We start from the raw sequence: 19,532 nt of genomic DNA on the forward strand, positions 1-19,532 counted from the left end.
CACATCTATCATTAACAATTTATTGAAGATTACTTACTGTAATCAAACCTTCTCTTACATAATCATATGGCAGGTCAGTTTAGTTTTTAATCTAAAGATTGACATTGGAAATTCAATTTGAATAAATAAATGTGATTAGTTTTACATGCAATAATGTTATTAGTGTATTTTTCACTAATAAGGAATCAGTTCCTACTTGTGAACGTCCTCCGGATAGAGTGAATTCTCAGCTCAGACAAAAGTCCATCACAGGTTCCGGTACAGAAATAGCACACTTTTAATCACAATAAGCAGCAAAAGCACGGCTTTACACAAGAACTGTCCATACCAGAGAACTATTTACACAACAGTCTTGTTAAAATCCATTAAAAACAAAGAGACAAAAGAAGAAAAAAAGTTTTATAATGACGGTATAAAGTATTGTAGGAGTGAGCATGGACTGAGAACGGGGTCTAAAGTTCAGCAGACCCCCCCGTATACCTACACACAGACTTTAAATATCAAAACAGAACAGACAGCAGGACAGCAAGCTTATGAGATGTGTAGTTAGGAATCTGTAATGCTGTGTGTTTGCAAATTTAGCACTCAGACATGTGCGTGCATCCAGTAGCAGTAACATAACATCCATCACTTTAATGCAATTAACAATATACCATTGAGTTATTATTACAGAGTGTTATTGTTAATTGGGATTACTGTAATAAAGAGCGAGATTAGGCTGATAAAGACAGTCAGAGGCTGTTTGCACAAACTACGTCAGCTCCCTTTCGCTCAGTCTCAGTCTACAGGTAAACACTGTAAGAAGGTGGATTTAATACAGACTTAATCTGGCTTTGATATAGTTTTAAACCAGCACTTGTTTTCCTGCAGAAACACTTGATTACACGCTTTATTACACGTGTATTAAGGAGAGGCGACGTGTGTGCAAAACAAGCATTCATGAATACTTAATGCTGAAACGTGCAGGGTGTTACGCAGCTGTGGTAGAAGATAAACACGGTGGGCGAGTTACACAGCGCTCTGTAACAGCTAGAGTCCACAGTCAGAGCACCCAGAAGCGAATGTTATTTTGGGCTGGAAGCCTGCTACTGCATCAGTACCATTACAGAACCTGTGAAGGTTCTAAGTACTAGGTTCCGGGATCCGTCCGTGGAGATACCCAGCAAAATAACCAGAGCGGAGTAGTGAATTTAACACTGCTGACTTTATAGTGTATAAAAAACCTTAATAAATAAATAAGTCTGATATTCATGTTGTACAGTACATACATCTGAAATGCACAGCCCGTTCTACCTAGAACCAAACACCTTAATGCTTCATATGAAATGTAAAAAGACCTACAGCTGTTGTGTGAAAACCTTCCAAGAGAAAAACGCTTGACTTTTTAGCTCTTTCAAGCTTCTCCCTCTAAACCATCCAGATTATAGAGTTTTTCAGATTTTAGCTTCGCAAAGTGGCCGCAGTGGCAGTGATGCACACAAGTCTCCACCAAACTTTCAAACTTTAAGCATACTGTGCTCGTTGCGAAACAAGCAGAGTCATTCAGAGTGGTTTGTGAAACTTGCCCAGTCAGAACTGTTCACAGTGGTGGTGATAGGAACCAGACGTCCACCTCTAAAAGCTCCCTCACAGAAAGTTACTACATGAAACGTCATGAATTCAGTGCCTGATGCCTCAGATTCTCCTTATTTATTAAGTTTTTCCTTTTTTTGTATAAACTATGATCATCTAGGTGCAGGTTTAACACAATTTTGGTGATGCAACAACTGTATGTAAGGCATAGCGACACTGGTTGTCTAGATCAGAAACAAAAACGTCTGTGTGTCACACACTGACCTCTGATCACAGTTCTGACTGTTAACATAGTAATAAAATCAAGGCTGCAGTTTCAGGATCTTTTTTCCACTCCATATGACTGGTTAATCTTCAATGAGCAAAGTATACTGTAATTTTGAAAATTTGGTGGAATTCCCCTTTAATGCTTTTAATGCTGTCAGGCTGACCCAGGATGAGTCTCCTGCTCTTACCTCAAGATATTTTACTGCCAGGCACCATAAAAGGCCACAGATCTGTTAAAAGTGAAGGCAGATTGTGCGAATGAGTGGGAGACAAAGAAAAAAAAAAGAGACAGAGAGAGAGAGAGAGAGAGAGAGAGAGAGAGAGAGAGAGAGAGGAGAGAGAGAGAGAGAGAGAGAGACAGACACTGAGGGTGATGAGTGTTTTCTGAATGCATCCAGAGTCCTGCAGCGCCCGTCTAACTGAGCACATCCGGAAAGATGTTTAAAAAAAAGAAAAGAAAGAAAAGAAAAAAAAAACCCAGGAAACGTTAAAACTCCAGTGGTGTTCGTCAGCTCCTCTCCACTGCACCGTCACTATGAATAAGCGAACACACACACACACACACACACACACACACACACAGATTCACTATAAACAGAGAGATCCAGACGGCAAAAGCACAAGACCACAGCAAAGAGTGTTACACACCTGATTAAATGACATTCTGCTGATTTTCTAAGCCAGAATAAGTTCACATCCCCTACAAGGAACTCGGGGCACAGTTTCTTTTTATTTGCTGATCCATATTGTGGAAAAAAAAAAATGTACCATAACTTTTACACAGACCACGTTCTGCTTTTTATGTTAAATTCAGCCAATAAAAGGTTATTGTGCACTGAAGTGTGCAGAGGTGTGTTCTCTATAGAGGATGTGTTCACTTATTCTCACATAAATCAACGTGTCATTTGCTTACTTTTGCAAACAAATGTACATCGTAACAGCTAGAAGGAAAAAGCTGAAACGTGCGCAGAACACTGCTACAAACACATTAGGGATGTGTACAGGCGCTCAAGGACTCGGTTATGAAAAGACAGTGAAAACAATAAGATAACAAATCAGACAAAGGTTAATTTTGTTTTAACAGGAGTGTAAAAAGTGGAGAGTTCATTTATATTTTCAAGTAGGTATATAACTCTTTACTACTATGAAAAAACAGTGGCTCAATGCGAGTGTGTCGCTAAGGACACATCATAAAGGATGTATCTGAAGTGATGTGAGTCTCGTATGATCTCATGATAAGATGGAATGGAAAGGGCGACTCTACAGATTCAGGGAATGGTTGAACTGGATTTCTGTGCTGGATCATCACAAAGATACAGACACAGATATACAAACATCGTATGTACGTTCGTGGACCCCAGAGGGTTAATACTGTCTTTCCCTTGTTTTTCCTTCCCTGCGGCAAACCAATTACACTCTAATTGCCCCTTACAGATGCTCTGCACGCACATCCCTAATACACACTCCTTTCACAGAAACACACACCTGTGCTGTATCAGATTGCTGCTTTGTACTTGGGTGGACAGCGTCTCTGCATCGGCCCCCTCAGCTGCAGAACCTTTACAGACACACAGAGACAGACAAAACTTTAGAATAAACCAAGAGTCCACTGCAGGCAGTGTGTTAGTGATTTCCCCACAGTTAAGGGGGGCGTTAGACAGTGTTACCTGCAGCACGCTGAGAGGCAGGTGACGAGGTTTCCTCCTCTGTTCTCTCTCTCTCCTCCCTCTCCTTGTCCTCCTGCAGTGTGTTTATGTACTCCTGACTGAGCGTTTCGTCAGAGTCTCCGATGAGGTAGATGTTTTTGAAGCGGTAATACAGCATAGAGGCCTTAAACATGATGGCTTCACTGCCTCGGAACCAGCGCATCTGCCCACAACGGGGACACACGACGTACACATCAGTCACAAACAGACACAAAGATTAAAAATGTGTCAAAGTTGTGTTTCCCCCCCCCCAGTACATTAAACTCAGCAAATGAACAAAGTTCATGCATTAAAATGTGCAAAAGCGCATTTTCTGTTGAGAATGTGTTCACATTTTTTTTGTGACCAGGCCTGTCCAACTTTTGCATATGAATACATACATAATACACACATACATACGAATACATAAAAATATATATATATATATATATATATATATATATATATATATATATATATATATATATATATATATATATATATATACACACACACACACACACATATATATATATATATACACACATACATATACACGTGTAATTTCACCCAACAAGTGGAAGAACATTTAGCATTGTGGGAACGTGTCTCCTGAGAATTTGTTGTCTTATTGTCTTTATATCTTTATCAGTCACATGAGCTGCGTCCCATTTCAGGGGCTGCGTCCCATTTCAGGGGCTGCATTTAAAGGCCGACCTCGTCACAACGGCGTGACTAGGCTGTCCCATTTCAAAGACTCCTTCATATGCGGCCGACAAATGTGTCCTTTTCCATGGCAACAAAGGATCCAACAGGCGAATCCTTAACCAGCTGACATATCCCGAGGTTCACTGTGTGCAGGCAAAGATTCATTAACATGGCGGCGTCAGCAGAGGAGCGAGCGGCGGCTGAGGAGACACTGTACATTAATGTGTTGGGTTTAAACTGATTTGAATAGCGAACGATACAGATGTTAAAAAAAGCCATTAAATGTGGTCTGAAGCAGAACGTACGCTAGCATATCGTTTTGTTTTAGGGAGCAAAGAGCCGACAGAGAGAAGCATCTCCAGCTCTAATAAATAAAATAAATAAAATCAAAGTTTGTGGCTCTATCTTTAAAGAACTTTAAAAGAACTTGACAGGAGCGGCGTTTCGTGATGCAGCGGTGAGGGCGGGAACAGCAGCGCTGTGACACAAACAGGAAATCCACCACAGAGCAAACCGTCTCATTTCGGTTCAGCCTTTGTGGGTCTTAGAGTTTGGGTTTAGAGTTTGCAACATCTCTGTGCTGACCCGAGTTTCTGAGCCTGTTCCTTTCGTGTTTTCCTGTTCTTGACTCTCGCTTTGCCATTGATCAGCCTCTGTTATTGCCTGCTTGTTTTTGATCCCTGCCATTTACATGGAGTCTGAATATTGGAAAACCCCCTAATAAAGCCTCTAGCATTCGCAACCTGCTTCAGCCTCAGCGTTACTTCATCAGTATAATGATTTTATAATCATTTGAGATCTAAACATCGAGCCAAACCTTTTTTTTGAGCCTCTGCATACTTAATGGTGTGAAAAACTCCTTCTAACTCTAAAAGACCCCCCTCTAGCTTTTAAATGATTATTGTAGGCTTATTATTGAGACAGGGCGACTCAAAATAATCAGTAGATTACTCAATTACTGATATGATCAATAATGACAGTCGTGGCAGGGCGTGTACCTTTCTGAGCGTGTCGATGAGTTCACTGTGGTTCTGTATGTGACGAGAGGAGACGGACACTGTGCTCAACTCATCCAGCGCCAGCAAACACTTACTCACATCCTACGGAGAGAGAGAGAGAGAGAGAGAGAGAGAGAGAGAGAGAGAGAGAGAGAGAGAGAGAGAGAATCAAAATAATATAAAACAATTCAGATCAACATTACTTAAGAACGTCTACAGTGAATATTAAAGCAGCGCTATGTACCCTCCAAGCTTCTACCGAGATCTCTTTAAACACTCAAAGCGGTCATATCAGGTTCATGCGCTCGGGAAGGGGTCCGAAACACAACCCACATAAAATGTTCTTCCACATGTTGCGTGTAATTACACATTTCCACCAGAGAGGTCTCCAAATCCCCAAATCTTACACAGTGCAGCTTCAACTATAATCATATCTATACTGACTACATTACGTAGCCACTCTTATTGTCGCTTTATAACAGAATGTTAAATATTAAAGAATATTTAACAGGAGCTCACAGGATTATCGAGGGTCATGGAGATCCTAATATCACCATGCAGTCTGTAAAGCAGAGAGTCGGTGACTGACAGAGCAGGATCTGGGAAAAGAGAGAGAAAAAGACATAATTAGCAGAACATTTGATAAAGCACTTTAACTCAGCCTCAAAAGAATTACCACAGACAATGTCTACTGATTCAAAACACTTATTAAACAAGTCAGTGTGTGCATGTGTTTGCAATGCTTCAGTGAGCGCACATTATCGTCTATAACAAGTGTGATTTGAGTCAACAGGTCTTTTTTTTTCTTTTTTAAACTGGGAAACGAGTGTAAATTATCATCCGCAGTAATTAGGCTGAAAAAACGCTAAAGAAGTCAAACTGACACTCCAGCCAGACCACAAAAGCCCCCTTCTGATGACGTACCTTGCAGGTGAGAGAAAACTAAGTGGGATGCTTCATATGTCGTTCTTTTTCGCAGGCGAATGAAGAAGGAAGCTGCATAGCTAACGTTACTGCTAGGAAGCAAGAAAACCCATTTCAAACAGCTCCACCCTTCATAAATCCACTTTAAAGCAATTCCTCCCACCTTCAAGGTGCATCATTAAAAGGGGGCTTTCCCACTCTGGCTGGAGTGTCCTTTTCAGTGATAAAGAGAGAGAGACTAATTCTGTCTTTTACCTCTCCGAATGTCCACTCTCTCCTCCTCACTCTTCTTCTTGCTCGGCCTGCAAAGAAAGAATCAACACACAGTTCAGTCAGTCATCACCCTTCAGTCCAGTGCATGTGTGAGTCTGTCTGTCATCACTGTTTATTCACTTTAACAGTCCGAGATCAGCTCAGCGGAGTAGAAAATTATTAAGAAAAAAGGTAAAGAGAGCTTAAAGGTCCCATATCTTACATTACTCTTGTACTTTATTTTACCACTGACATCCACTTGCAACATTCGTATGGTTTTACACAGCGAAAACAGTCACAACTGATTTGAACAACCTCTTTTTATCACCTATAATTCAACAGGCGGTTGTTGTTACTGTGCCTTTATGACTGGAATGTGCTAATGAGGTCTGCTCTGACTGGTCGCGTTCAAAAATCAGGGTGAATGGGCAGCACAAAATCTGCTAAAGGCTAAACAGATGGATGTATGTAAAGGACATGATTTGCGTGACATTACAAAAACATTCAATTCAACACAGACTGTTTATGCAGATTAGTTTCTACATATGGACTGTGTAGAGATTAAATGGTATTTTTTAGAATTTATCAGTGTTTTTATTTTACAGCAAACTACTGCAAATATTTTAAGAGTGAGGGAAGTTCAGCGATCCATAACATGGATCTGTTAAAATGAGGGTTCTGCCAAAAATGTACACAACTATTCCCCTTCACCATAAATATATTAGACCAAGAAAGACATGTTTGAAGTTTACAACGTAGTGGACAGAAGGTGAAAAGTACACTGTCCAGCCAAAAACAGCAGCAGCTGAATTTGGTCTGTACTTTCGTTCACATTTATAGACAGAAGTGTTTCACAGTGTCAGAAACCACAGAATTAAGTCTATTAAGATCACTGAACAACTCGAGACAGAGAGTGAGTGATGAGTCAGTCATGCTGTTAGCACTGTGCTAAATGGAGGAGTACAAGCTTCTGTTTCTTCATAGCAACTTTAGCCTCACAGCTCTGGTACAAAACTAAAGAAGCAAAACTCAAACATGTCTTGGCTGATCGACTATACATGCAGTCAGACTCTATAAGTTTGACGTTTGGTCAAACTATCGCTTTAAATCTCACAATCAGCAGCACCGCTGAGCTGCAGCTGCTCACTCACTCTGCTGTCCTGCTCTCCTCCCTCTGTGGCGTCTCTTCACTCCGCTCTGCGGCCGTCTTCTCGCTCGTCTCTCCTCTCCCCTCCTCTCCTGCTTTAACCGTCGCTCTGCTGTCGTCCTTCGCCGAGCGGTTCCTCTCAGGGCGCTTTGGAGTGGCGGGTTTGGACTCCTCGTTCACCGTCCTGCTCTTCGCTGTGGTTTTATCTGCTGTTTTGTCAGCAGCTTTGTCGTTTTTCTGCATCTCCCGCTTTCCTCTGGTGGAGGTGACCAGTCCCTGCAGAGACTTCAGCACACTCAGCCTCCGCTCAGCCAAGACCTTACTCCTCTGAGAGAGAGAGAGAGAGAGAGAGAGAGAGAGAGAGAGAGAGAAAGAGAGAGAAAGAGAGAGAGTGTAAGTGAATAAAAGTTTCACTTAATCTCTGCAGCAGCTAAATTACAGCCTAAATTCACAAATCAGGGTTCAATAATAACGACTGCCCGGGGCAGGTAAAACACGATGTTGGGACAGCACCACAAAATCACTTGACCCAGTTCTCATGGGTCGATTTTGACCCCTCTGTACCAGAGATGTTCTGTGATGTCTGTAGGGAAAATCCTAACAAGGCAGATAAAGGTGGTTCTTTTTTTTGGCTGAACTACAAGTTTTAGAAAACAGTCGCTCGAGTGTCTCTCAGTCACACTGCGAGTGTAGTGAAAAAAGCTGCTAGCGCGTCTGGGCCGCTCGACGTGTGTGTACGACAGATGAAAGGTGAAGCACATTCCAGGTTGACCAATTTAGTCACAACAGTGTACAACAAGGATTAAAGAGCGAGACTCTTCACAGACTAACCACAAGAAATAGACCTTCACAATAAAAACTGACCGGAACTGGGTAGCCAGTTTTGTACCGACATGGCTTGCAGAAGGTGAGGTCATATTTGCTAACTTGCGTGTAAATGCTAACATTAACTTTACATTAATGTGAATTTGTAATAAAATAGAAACACAATTCAGCGCTAGAAATGTGAGCAGTTTTATTAAAATGTTTTATGAATAACTAATCTTAGCTAAGTACGTTAGTTTGTGTGCTTATTTATAACACCTTAAAATAAAAAGATTGGTTAGATACAGTAGGGATTTGGTTCAGGACGGTGAATTTTCAGGTCGCGTTTCACAGTGAGACACTGGCGTCTGCCAAAGTGCTCAAACTCCTCAAAGTCGTCCACCTTTGTTTCATGGCCCGCCTCTTTTTTACCAACCAATCACAGGCTTTGCTGCGTACTGCTGTATGCAAAGGGGGTGGAGCTAAACTGCTTTAGGCTGAATGAGTTTTACGTTTTCACAGACATGAATTTAAAATAATATAATAAAATGTTAATTACAGTTTATAAAACTCTTATTACAAAAACAGGACTTTGAATTTCCTTGATTAAAAAGTGTCAAACAGACTTTATTTTACTGAAACCACCACATTTAAACCAGCTAAAAGCCCCAAATACACTCTGATACTCAGCGCAGTCGTCTCTCTACCTGCTCTTTCTTCTGGTCCTCTGAATCTTTCTCTCCTGCAGACTCTTCTTTCTCTGCTGCCCTTTTCTGCACCGTCTCTTTCTCTTGCTTTTTCTTCTTCTTCTGTTCCTCTTCCTCCTGCTCTCCTTTCCTCTTCCATCCCTTTTCCTCCGTCTCCTTCATGTCATCCCCCTTTTCTTTTTCCTTCATCGTTTCCTCTTCTTTCTCAGTTTCTTTCTCTCCTTTCCTCACTGGTCTCTTCTCCTCCTTCTCCTTAGGTGTAGCCACCTTTTCTTTCTTTTTCTGTACCTCTTCTTTCACCTGTTCTTTCCTCTTCTGTCCCTTTCCCTCCAGTCTGTCTGCCTCTTCCTTCTTTTTCTGCACAGTTTCTTCTTCTCTCTTCTTCTTCTTCTTCCTCTGTTCCTCTTCTTTCTCCGTCTCCTTCGCTGCTTTCCTCTTCTGTCTCTGCCCCTCTGCCTCCTTCACTTCATCCACCTGTTCCTTAGTTTTCTGCACCTCTTCTTTCTTCTGTCGCTCTTTCTTTTTCTGCTCCTCCTCCTCCTCCTCCAGTATCTTCTTTCTCTGCACCGCTTTCTTTCCTTGTTCTTCTGCATCCCTCTTTTTCTCCTCTTCTTTCTTCTGCTGCTCCTTCCTTTTCTTCTCCTCCTCCAGCATCTTTTCCTGTTCTTCTGCTTGCCTCTTTTCCTCCTCCTCTTTTTTCTTCTGTTGCTCTTTCTTCCTCTGCTCCTCCTCCTCCATCATCTTCTCCTCCATCTCCTTCTTTTCCTTCTCTTCCGCTTCCCTCTTTTTCTCCTCTTCTTCCTCTTTCTTTTTTCGTGCTTTGCTTTTCCGCTCCTCCTCCAGCATCTTCTTCTCTACCTCTTTCTTTTCTTCTGCTTCCCTCTTTTTCTCCTCCTCTTTCTTCCGTCGATCTTTTTCCTTTTCGTCTGCTTCCCTCTTTTTCTTCTCCCTCTCACTTCTCTGTGGATCGCTCCTCAGCCGCTTGCGCTCACCTCCTTCTCCTCTCCCTTCTCTTCTCCTCTTTCTTCCCCCATTCTTTTCTACTTGCGAAGAGGTCGGTTTTTCCTTCACTTGTGACTTGGACACAAGCTCTTCCATCCGTCCTCCTTCATCTGCCTCTGTCTTTTCTCCTCTTCTCTTCCTCGTTCCTTCAGTCTTCTCTTCTTGGGTTTTTTTCGAGGCTAAAAACACAAAGACACAACAGTCATGTTTACATGCAGCCTAATAATCCGTTAATAATCCGACTAATAGCTCACTCGGAATAGAATACGTCCATGTAAACACCTCAATCTGAATAGACTAGTCCGATTGAGGCCATTCGGAATACAGTTTCTATCCGACTGATCGAGGTGGGTAATCCTGTAAATAATCTGTTAAATAGAAGAATAATATCCGTGTAAACGCCTGTATCTGATTACATTCCCTATCGGAAAGTTTAAGTCCGTTCTGATCATGTTCGTCACGTCACAGTGAAAGTTTATACCGTTCAACATGGCGGAGCAGAAACTGGTCTGCAGAAGAGACGAAGTTTATGCTCTGACCTTTAAAAGACGGCGGTGTGACGGACGTCCAGCTTATGTGTCTCAGAACACGACGTCTTCCTCTCGGCCTTCTTTAATAAGGACATGTGAAGGACGTTTTCCTGAGTCTGACGTCATTTTAAAGTTATTAAAGCCAGCGTGTTACCCCATATGCGCAGCTCGAAGCGTCTGCGTTCGCTTTCTTGAGTGAAGCATGTTTCGGGCCTGACACTCACTTTCCTGCACCATAGCGTACCTGCTGGGTCCGAAGAAGCGACCGTGGGAGCTGGAACGTTTTCCTTCAGATCAGAAGCTTCTTCCAGCTTCCGTTTCTGACTGGCCGCTTTCGTCGGAGCCTCAGCGACCGGTCGATCTGCAGAGTCTCTGGGCTTCAGAACCTACAGTACAACACACAGCACGCCTTACACAGGTCAATATATGAACAACAGGTCAATATACAACACAGAACACCTCATTAATCTCAAATACAGACTCATGTTAACACCTAAAGGGTTAAAGAGCTGTACGCTCATGTTCAGTGATTGGCCACAGTACAGCTGCAAGGCTAATCAATGATACCTCTGCAGGTTCTATTGGGGCGTTCGCATTTTAGTGGACAGGGGCTCAAATGGAAATAAAGAGCAACATGAACGTCGACACACGGTCTCTCAGGGCCAGACATGATCTCGTACAGAGAACATCGAGTACAACAGATATATTTTGGCCTGAATGTGTCTGGGAACTCCAGTTATGTAATATAAGTTAGTTTGACTGAAAAGTTCCACAAAACACCCAAGTGAAGCAGGTGGATGTGAGTCGTGTGAACACAGAACACAATGCAAACAGTATAAACAAACATCATCTCCTACAGACTTAAAAAATAGGTTCTTGATGGGTTTTTAGTAAAGAAAGTTGGTTCTATAGAAGAACCATGAACACTCAAAGCACCCTCTGCATGATAAAGAATTCTCTGCATCATGAAAAAGTTCAGAATGTGCTCTAGATGGTTCTACATAGAACCTTTTTGAAACAGGCTCCTCTACTGTTACAATGTCAAGCTTGTTACAATAAAAGAACCCTTTTGGGTGCTATATAGAACGATCTACAGCACATTCTCCATCAACCTGAACCATTTCATGACGCAAAGTGTTCGTAGTTCTTTGCTAAAGAACCCTTCAAGAACCCTCTTTTTTAGGAGTGTAGGAGAGAAAACCTCTGTTAAACCAGATAATAATAAAATAAAAAAATAAAATAAAAAATTCACCAGACCGGTAATAAAATTAACGCCAGGTCTCCAGCGGCTCTATGTGGCCTCGGTTCACAGTTATGATGATGCCGCTGAAATGAATGTGAAGAATCGGCTGCTGTGTTTGGGAAAACACACACCATCAGATCTGCATTCAGACTAAACAGACTAGTGGAGCTTGTGGGCGGGGCTGTGCTGGGGGGGCGTGTCCTTGTTTGCAATGCATTTCCTGCACCAAAAGCTGCTCGAAGGTGTGTTTTTTGTTACATCATCACAAGATCACATCTGGACGTGCAAAACCAACATATACTCAGCTTACAGGACACATTTACCAGCTGTTGATGACGACCCAAACCTGAACAGCTGGTAGAGGAAATTTAGTAACTTCACAGTTTTTTCTAGCTTCAAATTTGCAGATTGTGCAACATTATTGCTTAATTTGTTGTGCTGGGGAGCTCACAGATGTCTTTACAGATATCTTTAACATCTCGCTGAGTCAGGCTGTTGTCCCGACATGCCTGAAAGCCACCACCATCATCCCTGTCCCGAAGAAAGCGTCACCCTCCTGTTTCAATGACTACCGTCCAGTTGCACTCACTCCCATCCTCATGAAGTGCTTCGAACGGCTGGTCATGCAACACATCAAGTCTGTCCTTCCCCCTCCCTGGACCCCTTCCAGTTTGCATATCGGCCTAATCGTTCTGTTGATGATGCCATCTCCACTGCCCTCCACTCAGCCCTCACACATTTGGACAAAAAAGACTCTCATGTCAAAATGCTATTCATAGATCTCAGCTCCGCTTTTAACACCATCATCCCCCAGCAGCTCATTCTCAAACTGGACAGGCTGGGGCTGAACACTTGACTGCGCAACTGGCTGTTAGACTTCCTGACTGGGAGACCACAGGCAGTACGGGCCGGCAACAACACATCCCGCACCATCACACTGAACACGGGGGCCCCCTAAGGATGTGTACTGAGCCCCCTCCTATTCACTCTGATGTCCCACGACTGCACACCGTCGCACAGCTCCAACCTCTTCATCAAGTTCGCGGACAACGCGACTGTGGTGGGTCTCATCAGCAACAACGATGAGACAAACTACAGGAGAGAGGTGAGCCGCCTGGCCCTGTGGTGTAGACACAACAATCTCCATCTGAACATTGAGAAGACGAAGGAGATGGTTGTGGACTTCAGGAGAACGTGCACCCAGCATGCTCCTCTGACAATCAACGGTGCTGCTGTGGAGAGGGTGAACAGCACCAAGTTCTTGGGTGTGCACATCACAGAGGACCTCTCCTGGGCCAACAACACAGCATCACTGGCCAGAAGGGCTCATCAGTGACTCTACTTCCTCCGCAAACTGAGAAGAGCCAGAGCCCCAGCCCCCATCTTGTGCACCTTCTACAGAGGTACCATCGAGAGCATCCTGACCAGCTGCATCACCTTGTGGTATGGCGCCTGCACCGTGTCCTGTCGCAAGACACTCCAGCGCATCGTGAGAGCAGCTGAGAAGATCGTTGGCACCTCCCTCCCCTCCCTCCAAGAGATATACAGCTCACGTCTCACCCGAAAATCCCTCAGCATGGCAGGTGATCCCACTCACCCACTACACACCTTCTTCAGCCTGCTGCCATCAGGGAGGAGACTGCGGAGTCTCCGGGCCAGGACCAGCAGACTGGGGGACAGCTTCATCCACCAGGCTGTCAGGACGCTGAACTCTCTCCCTACTTTGCCCCCCCTCTCCCCTTCTGCACACAGAGTTTTGGACCCATACACGGGTTCCTGATCCCCACTCCCCCAGTACTGAACTCTGGGGCACTCTCAGGGACTGTTACGCACTCATCACTTTAACTGCTCCATAAGCTCATTCTAATAGCACTACTGTTTATATTTGCACTATTTATACCCACAGATCTTAATCTGTTGTGCCTCATGTCACTTCGTGTTAATTTTCAAGATATATATTTATATATATACACATATATATTTATTATTCAATTTTTTTTTTTTTTAAATTAGTGCTTATTTTTACGATTAGTGTTTAGTGTTTATTTAGTGTATTTAAATTCACACTTTTCCTGTTTACTTTCTATTTAATGTTATTGCTACACCATGGGGTCTGAGAGTAACACAGTCTCAATACTCTGTATGTCCTGTACATATTGTAGTATTGACAATAAAGCTGACTTGACTTGACTAATTTGTCACTTTAGTGGCTCCGTCAACGTGTTCTTGTGATCTTTTAACACCACAGAGGCAGCAGAGGTGTAAAGATACACATCACTGCTGTCAGAACGAAACCACCTCCATTTTCTGCGTTTTTGACATAATCTGAAAACGCCTGATGCTCTTTACACTGAGTGTAAATTTCACAACGAATTAACCAAAAAATGGCCCAAAATGACCTGGAAAAAATTCTGGTTCCATTGACTTACACAATGTAAAGTCGTTTTTCTCCTTCTCCTGTAAAGTTACCATTTCGGAGATAAGTGCCAGTAGAAATTCTTCTGTGCCCACCCTCTAAAAAATACCCCAAAAAAATCAAACATGAGTGTATCTATAGCATAATCCCTCTATGACCCGCTTTTCCAGGCTGCATCCAGAAGGCCTGTATTGGTCATGGACACTAACAGGTCACTGACAGAGCTCAAAAGACTGCGAATGAGAGACCCTCAGAGCAGAGCGAGGGGCTCATCGGCCACACAGCTTTACATTTAACTACGCTGTTCCACGCGGCCACTTTTAGAGCCATAATACAGACTCAAATCATTAAATCTTCACTGAACGATAAACGCTGAACACTTACTTTTACTGACTTCTTCACTGTAAAAAGTGGAAGTTTCACTTTCAGCTTATTTCCAAGAGTCTTTCTTCTTCCAGCTTTCATTTTGTTTGCATCTGAAAGGATTTTGTTTTTGGTAGTGCTCTTCTTCGCCGCGCTGACCTTCTTCGCTGCGCTGACCTTCTTCGTGAGGATGGCCTTCTTGGCCAGGATAACTTTTTTGTTCCGGATGATTTTTTTCGCAGTGCTCACCTTCTTGGATGAACGAGCTGTAGAAACGTTCGCCCTTCTGGAGGTTTTAACAGTTTTGGCTGCCTTCTTAGCTTCGACCGCGGCTCCCACAGACAGTCTTTTCCTGGCCGGAGCGTCAGACGGCTCCTTTTTCTTTGGAGTTGTGCTCGTTTTCCCCGGCGTGTCTTTCTTGCTCGGTGTGGGGGGTTTAGATGGAGCTGTGAAGGCCTTTGGAGACGCCACGTCGCTCTTCTTCTGTGTTTTGGTTTCTTCTGTTGGTTTTTGTTTTTTCGGCGCCAGCCGGCTCTCCTGTACCTTCTTCACCAGAGCTGCTTTCTATCAGAGAGAGAAAGAAACACGCTAATATGATACATTACTACACACCATGATTACATTACAGCCTAACTTAAATGACTCAGTGGTGAATCAACTCTGTGACACGTTTAAAAAACAACCTGCATTATTTTAATCAAAACAGTTCATTTGTAGATGTGAAGCGCCTCGTGGTTCTGGCCTGTAACACACTCACATTTACCAGGCTAAAGGGGGCGCTACAGACCACTGAGGACGCGTCGTTCTGCAGTCTGCGCCATGCTCGTATCTCTTGTGCTAAAAGGTGCTCCGCTCCAATACAGGTGCATGTCCTGAACTGACCTTTTGACCTTTGAGGCCGACCCCAGGGTCGTTCTCGATCTCCCACATGGCCTTATCGAAGCCCCCTCGCTTGATGTCTTTGCCGTACTTGTCCTTGTTGGGCCAGTAGTGGGCGATGTCTTTGGGGATCAACGTCGTTCTACAGGAAAACGAGAGCCTGTGAGCTCCACACACTCCACACTGCGCACACTGCGCACACTGCACACACTGCACACACTGCACACACTGCACACACTGCGCCACCGTCAGGGCAAATCCTGAGTCTCTGTTTTAGACTGAATTTGAAAACATCAGCTGCCCTGAGCTCTGTATTTAAGGTTCGTGATGAATGGATGAGCAGAGACCACCCAAAATTACACAAAGAAACATCTGGTTCCATTAATTTCCACCTGAAGTTAAGAAGGTTTTTTCAATCTCCTGTACAGTTTCTATTTTGGAGACACGAGATTTTGTCAGTGATGATATGAATACTATACACACACATCACTGCTGTCGGAACAAAACCTTGCATCTCCAAAATGGTAACTTTTTTTACACGAGAACAGAAAAACCTACTTTCCCTTCAATGTAAGTCAATGGAACCAGACATCTGTCCAAGTCATTTTGGGCCGTTTCTTTTGGTCCATTCATCATAAAAATTACACACTATGTAAAGGGAAACAGGCATTTTCAAAACATGTCAAAAACTGAAAAACAACAAAAACGGAGATACGAGGTTCTGCTCTGACTGCAGCGATAAGCCTTTACAACATGTAGTACTGTAACAAACAGACAGACAAACAACTCTTCACAACTCTTCACCTCAGAGTCTCTGTAAGTCTGAGAACACGAAGCCGTATGTAAACCTACCGTCTCCACCTGCGAACGTCTCTGAGGTTAAACAGACACTGAATCAGTTCTGCTGCTGTCTGTGACTCTCAGTGTTATAAAAGCTGCAGCATTAATATTTAACTGTAATTATTCAGTATTTAACGAACGCTGCAGCGTTTCTCCAGCGTCACCTGTATCGGCCACTTCAGCACCTCCTCACTGACGTCTGCTAGAAACGTGGTTTTAATATGTTTTCTGAGTTTCTAAGGAAAATTACGGTCTGTGGTAACGAGATCAGACCGCAATTCTCCGAGATCAGACCGTAATTCTCCTTCATCTCCTGTAATGAATGACAGTAACGTGCTGTCAAGCGTGTCGGTGTTACTCACGTCTGGTGCGTCCCATAGAAGAAGATGGGGATCTTGTTTTTAGGAGCTTTTCCCTCAGCGACCTGCAGAGTCCACGAAAAACATCATCGCTTTGTTGCATGAAAAACACAAGACTCCCTTTTTTATTTAAGACTGTAATACAGGAAAAATCTGCCATCTAATAAAGGAAGTTAGGCAAAAAAATAATGTACAGTTTCTCCAGATCTAAACCGGAACGAGGCGGCTCTGCTCCACTGAAGGTCGGCTGGAGAGGTTGTGTCTTTAGAGAAACCTTTAGGCTATCTGGGTGACTACTGAGTTCTAGTGTTTGTTAGCAACGTTAGCCTCGTGGCTCCAGTCCTAAACTGAAGAAGCGAATCTGACCGTATCTGGGCAGACGGACTCGTCTGGGGTAAAACGGAAACTGTAAACCTCTTTTTTGCCAAATTACGCTGAAGGCAGAACTTTAAATACTGTAAAGACACTCCTTACTTTTCTGGATCTACTGACTGATTTGACTCCTGTAATAAATCTCGGGTGGATCAACCAGCAAAAAACATCATATTACAAATATGACATGATTACAAAAATCATGTCTCACAACATTTTAACACACTAAACACACCTGCAGCGTCAAAACCTCCCACCACTGACTCTGCTCTGTAAGGAGGTGTGCAGATGTTCGGTTTTCTTTAAGAGCTGATGATTTTCAGAAAAACACTGATAACCAGATTTATCACAATACTGATAAACAGAGTCATATCGCCCCCCTGAGCCCCCCTCCATCAGGACTTTCCCCTCTGATTTGGTTCTGCTTCACTACAGTCTTTATTTCTCTCTGTAGCTCTATATTAACACTATTAATTAATATTATTAACATATTAGGACTTCCTCACCCGCGCGGGCCAGAAGGGGTAACCCTTCATCTTAGCGAACACGATGTCTCCAGGGTTGAAGTCGTGCTTGAAGGCTTCAGTCTTCATCTTTACCTGGGAGAGAGAGACGGAGAGACGCGCTGACTGACCTTTAAACAGACACACAGCGAGGTCACCGCCAGCTAAACCTCGCCAAAACTGATATTAGATTAATTTATCCTCTCAAATAAAACTCTTCAGTCAGTACTACGGCGAAACTAAGGCAGGTGAGCCAAAAAACAACCAAACTGCCTCTGAAAATCGAGGCTCACTTTTCGAATTTTCCATTCCACCTTAAATGTGCAGCGGCTACATTATGTTCGGCTACTGGCGCCGGAATGGAACTGCGGTATTTAAGGTGGACCAGAGAGTTCGAGTACGAAGCTGGCGATAAACAGTTAGCCCGCTAGCCACATAACGTTTCTCCACGCCGGGAGGAGCAGAAGCGGCATATTTAGACTGTAATTCACAGAGAAACCGAGCTATCCGGACAAACAGCTCAGCTCGCATTTCCTCAAAGCGATTTAACGCTTTTTATACACCAACAAAAACAGAATGTGCGTTAACTCAGGCGCTTCTGCCGCGGCTAACAGGCTAACTCACTTAGCAGAAAACAGCAGGAGAAACGACAACAAAGCGCGAGCCAGCTCAGCCCAGCAGCTATTTGTCGTCCGTCTAATCAGCTGACAAACAACTCACCACCACACAAACTGCATACGGACTGAAAAGAGTGAAAAACAGAGGAGTGATCGAGCCGCTATCCTCCACAGACCGAGCTGATAGCCCTCAGTCAGGGAGCCCACTCTGCAGCCCCGCTCCGCTCAAACAGCACCAGCAGAGCCGCTCTCCCGCTCAGCGGAGCGGACTGTACCAACACAGCCCCAAACAGAGGGGGGGCAGCGCTCTGTCCTTAAAGATTCACCGTGTTTTAGCGCGCTCGGATTATTTGTAGATCTGCACTTTAGTCATGAGTCATTCCTACGATCTACAAATCACAGAGGCTGAGAGTTTTAAGAGATTATTATTTGAAGATCAGCGAATGAACAGACAATATGTTTATATGAAGCATTATCTATCTATCTATCTATCTATCTATCTATCTATCTATTTAAAGCTGTTTTTATGTCCAATAATGTTGTAGAGGAACACAAGAGAATACAAAATCAATACCTACAAAACACAATTGTTTATTTTGATACATACGCTAATGCGCCGTCTGGTGGCCAAAAGCACGAACAGCAGCTATTATATTTACTATGTACTTGCAGAATAATAATAGCCTAACAGCCAAATACTTGGTTTGAAAACATGTTATTTATGTTATTTATTGTAAAAACAATATATATAACACAAAATATGCTCTTTGTTTTTTAATTAGCATATAGGGATATATATTTAAACGTTTTAATCCAATTTTAAACGCTCTCTGTTTCCTCGCCGTAGGTCCGCTGCTGCACCCTATTCTCCAGCAGAGGGCGCTAAGAGTTTAAATCTCGACGCAATCACGTGATAAGACGGTTTCGTCTTTAAATGTTGTTTTCTAGATTTTTTTAGTGATAATTAATTATTTAATTTATTAGTAATTAGCAGATCTGCCAAATATTGTGATTTCTTTGGTTTTTAACGCGCCGATTTATTAAAACGTCCTAAAACCTTACTGCAGACACAGGAGATTAACGGCTGCAGTTCGTTCTTTTGACCACAAGGCGGCAACAATGATATGCTCTCCGCTCTGTTCTCCATCAGAAGATGCTGACCGTTTACGCGGCGCCGCTGTTTTCACGGTGTTTTTAGAAATACTGTGAAAACACACAGAGACAAATAACAGACACATTTAATGGCACAGAGATGCACATTCGATCAAATACAAGTCTCAAAATACGTTTCCGTGTTTTAAAAATACACTTTGTTTGATGAATAAATCATAATGTCGAATTAGC

At 43.1% G+C, this 19,532-nt stretch overlaps 1 protein-coding gene across 1 annotated transcript; it reads right to left on the reverse strand.

Annotated features, from left to right (window-relative positions):
• Positions 1-256: 256 nt before the first annotated feature.
• LOC118822926 (lens epithelium-derived growth factor-like) lies at positions 257-18,434 on the reverse strand. The gene is made up of 15 exons (XM_036592255.1): positions 18,292-18,434; positions 17,575-17,667; positions 16,700-16,761; positions 15,501-15,639; positions 14,640-15,182; positions 10,841-10,982; positions 9,296-10,245; positions 9,065-9,220; positions 7,558-7,880; positions 6,410-6,456; positions 5,750-5,829; positions 5,231-5,332; positions 3,507-3,708; positions 3,325-3,397; positions 257-2,372 (listed from the first exon to the last, which is right to left on the reverse strand). Exons 2-15 carry the CDS (start codon positions 17,659-17,661, stop codon positions 2,348-2,350), a joined length of 2,931 nt encoding a protein of 976 aa, XP_036448148.1. The 5' UTR covers positions 17,662-17,667; positions 18,292-18,434; the 3' UTR covers positions 257-2,347.
• Positions 18,435-19,532: the final 1,098 nt, after the last annotated feature.

Source organism: Colossoma macropomum, unplaced genomic scaffold (assembly GCF_904425465.1).
Source record: "Colossoma macropomum unplaced genomic scaffold, Colossoma_macropomum, whole genome shotgun sequence".
Classification (NCBI taxonomy): Eukaryota; Metazoa; Chordata; class Actinopteri; order Characiformes; family Serrasalmidae; genus Colossoma; species Colossoma macropomum.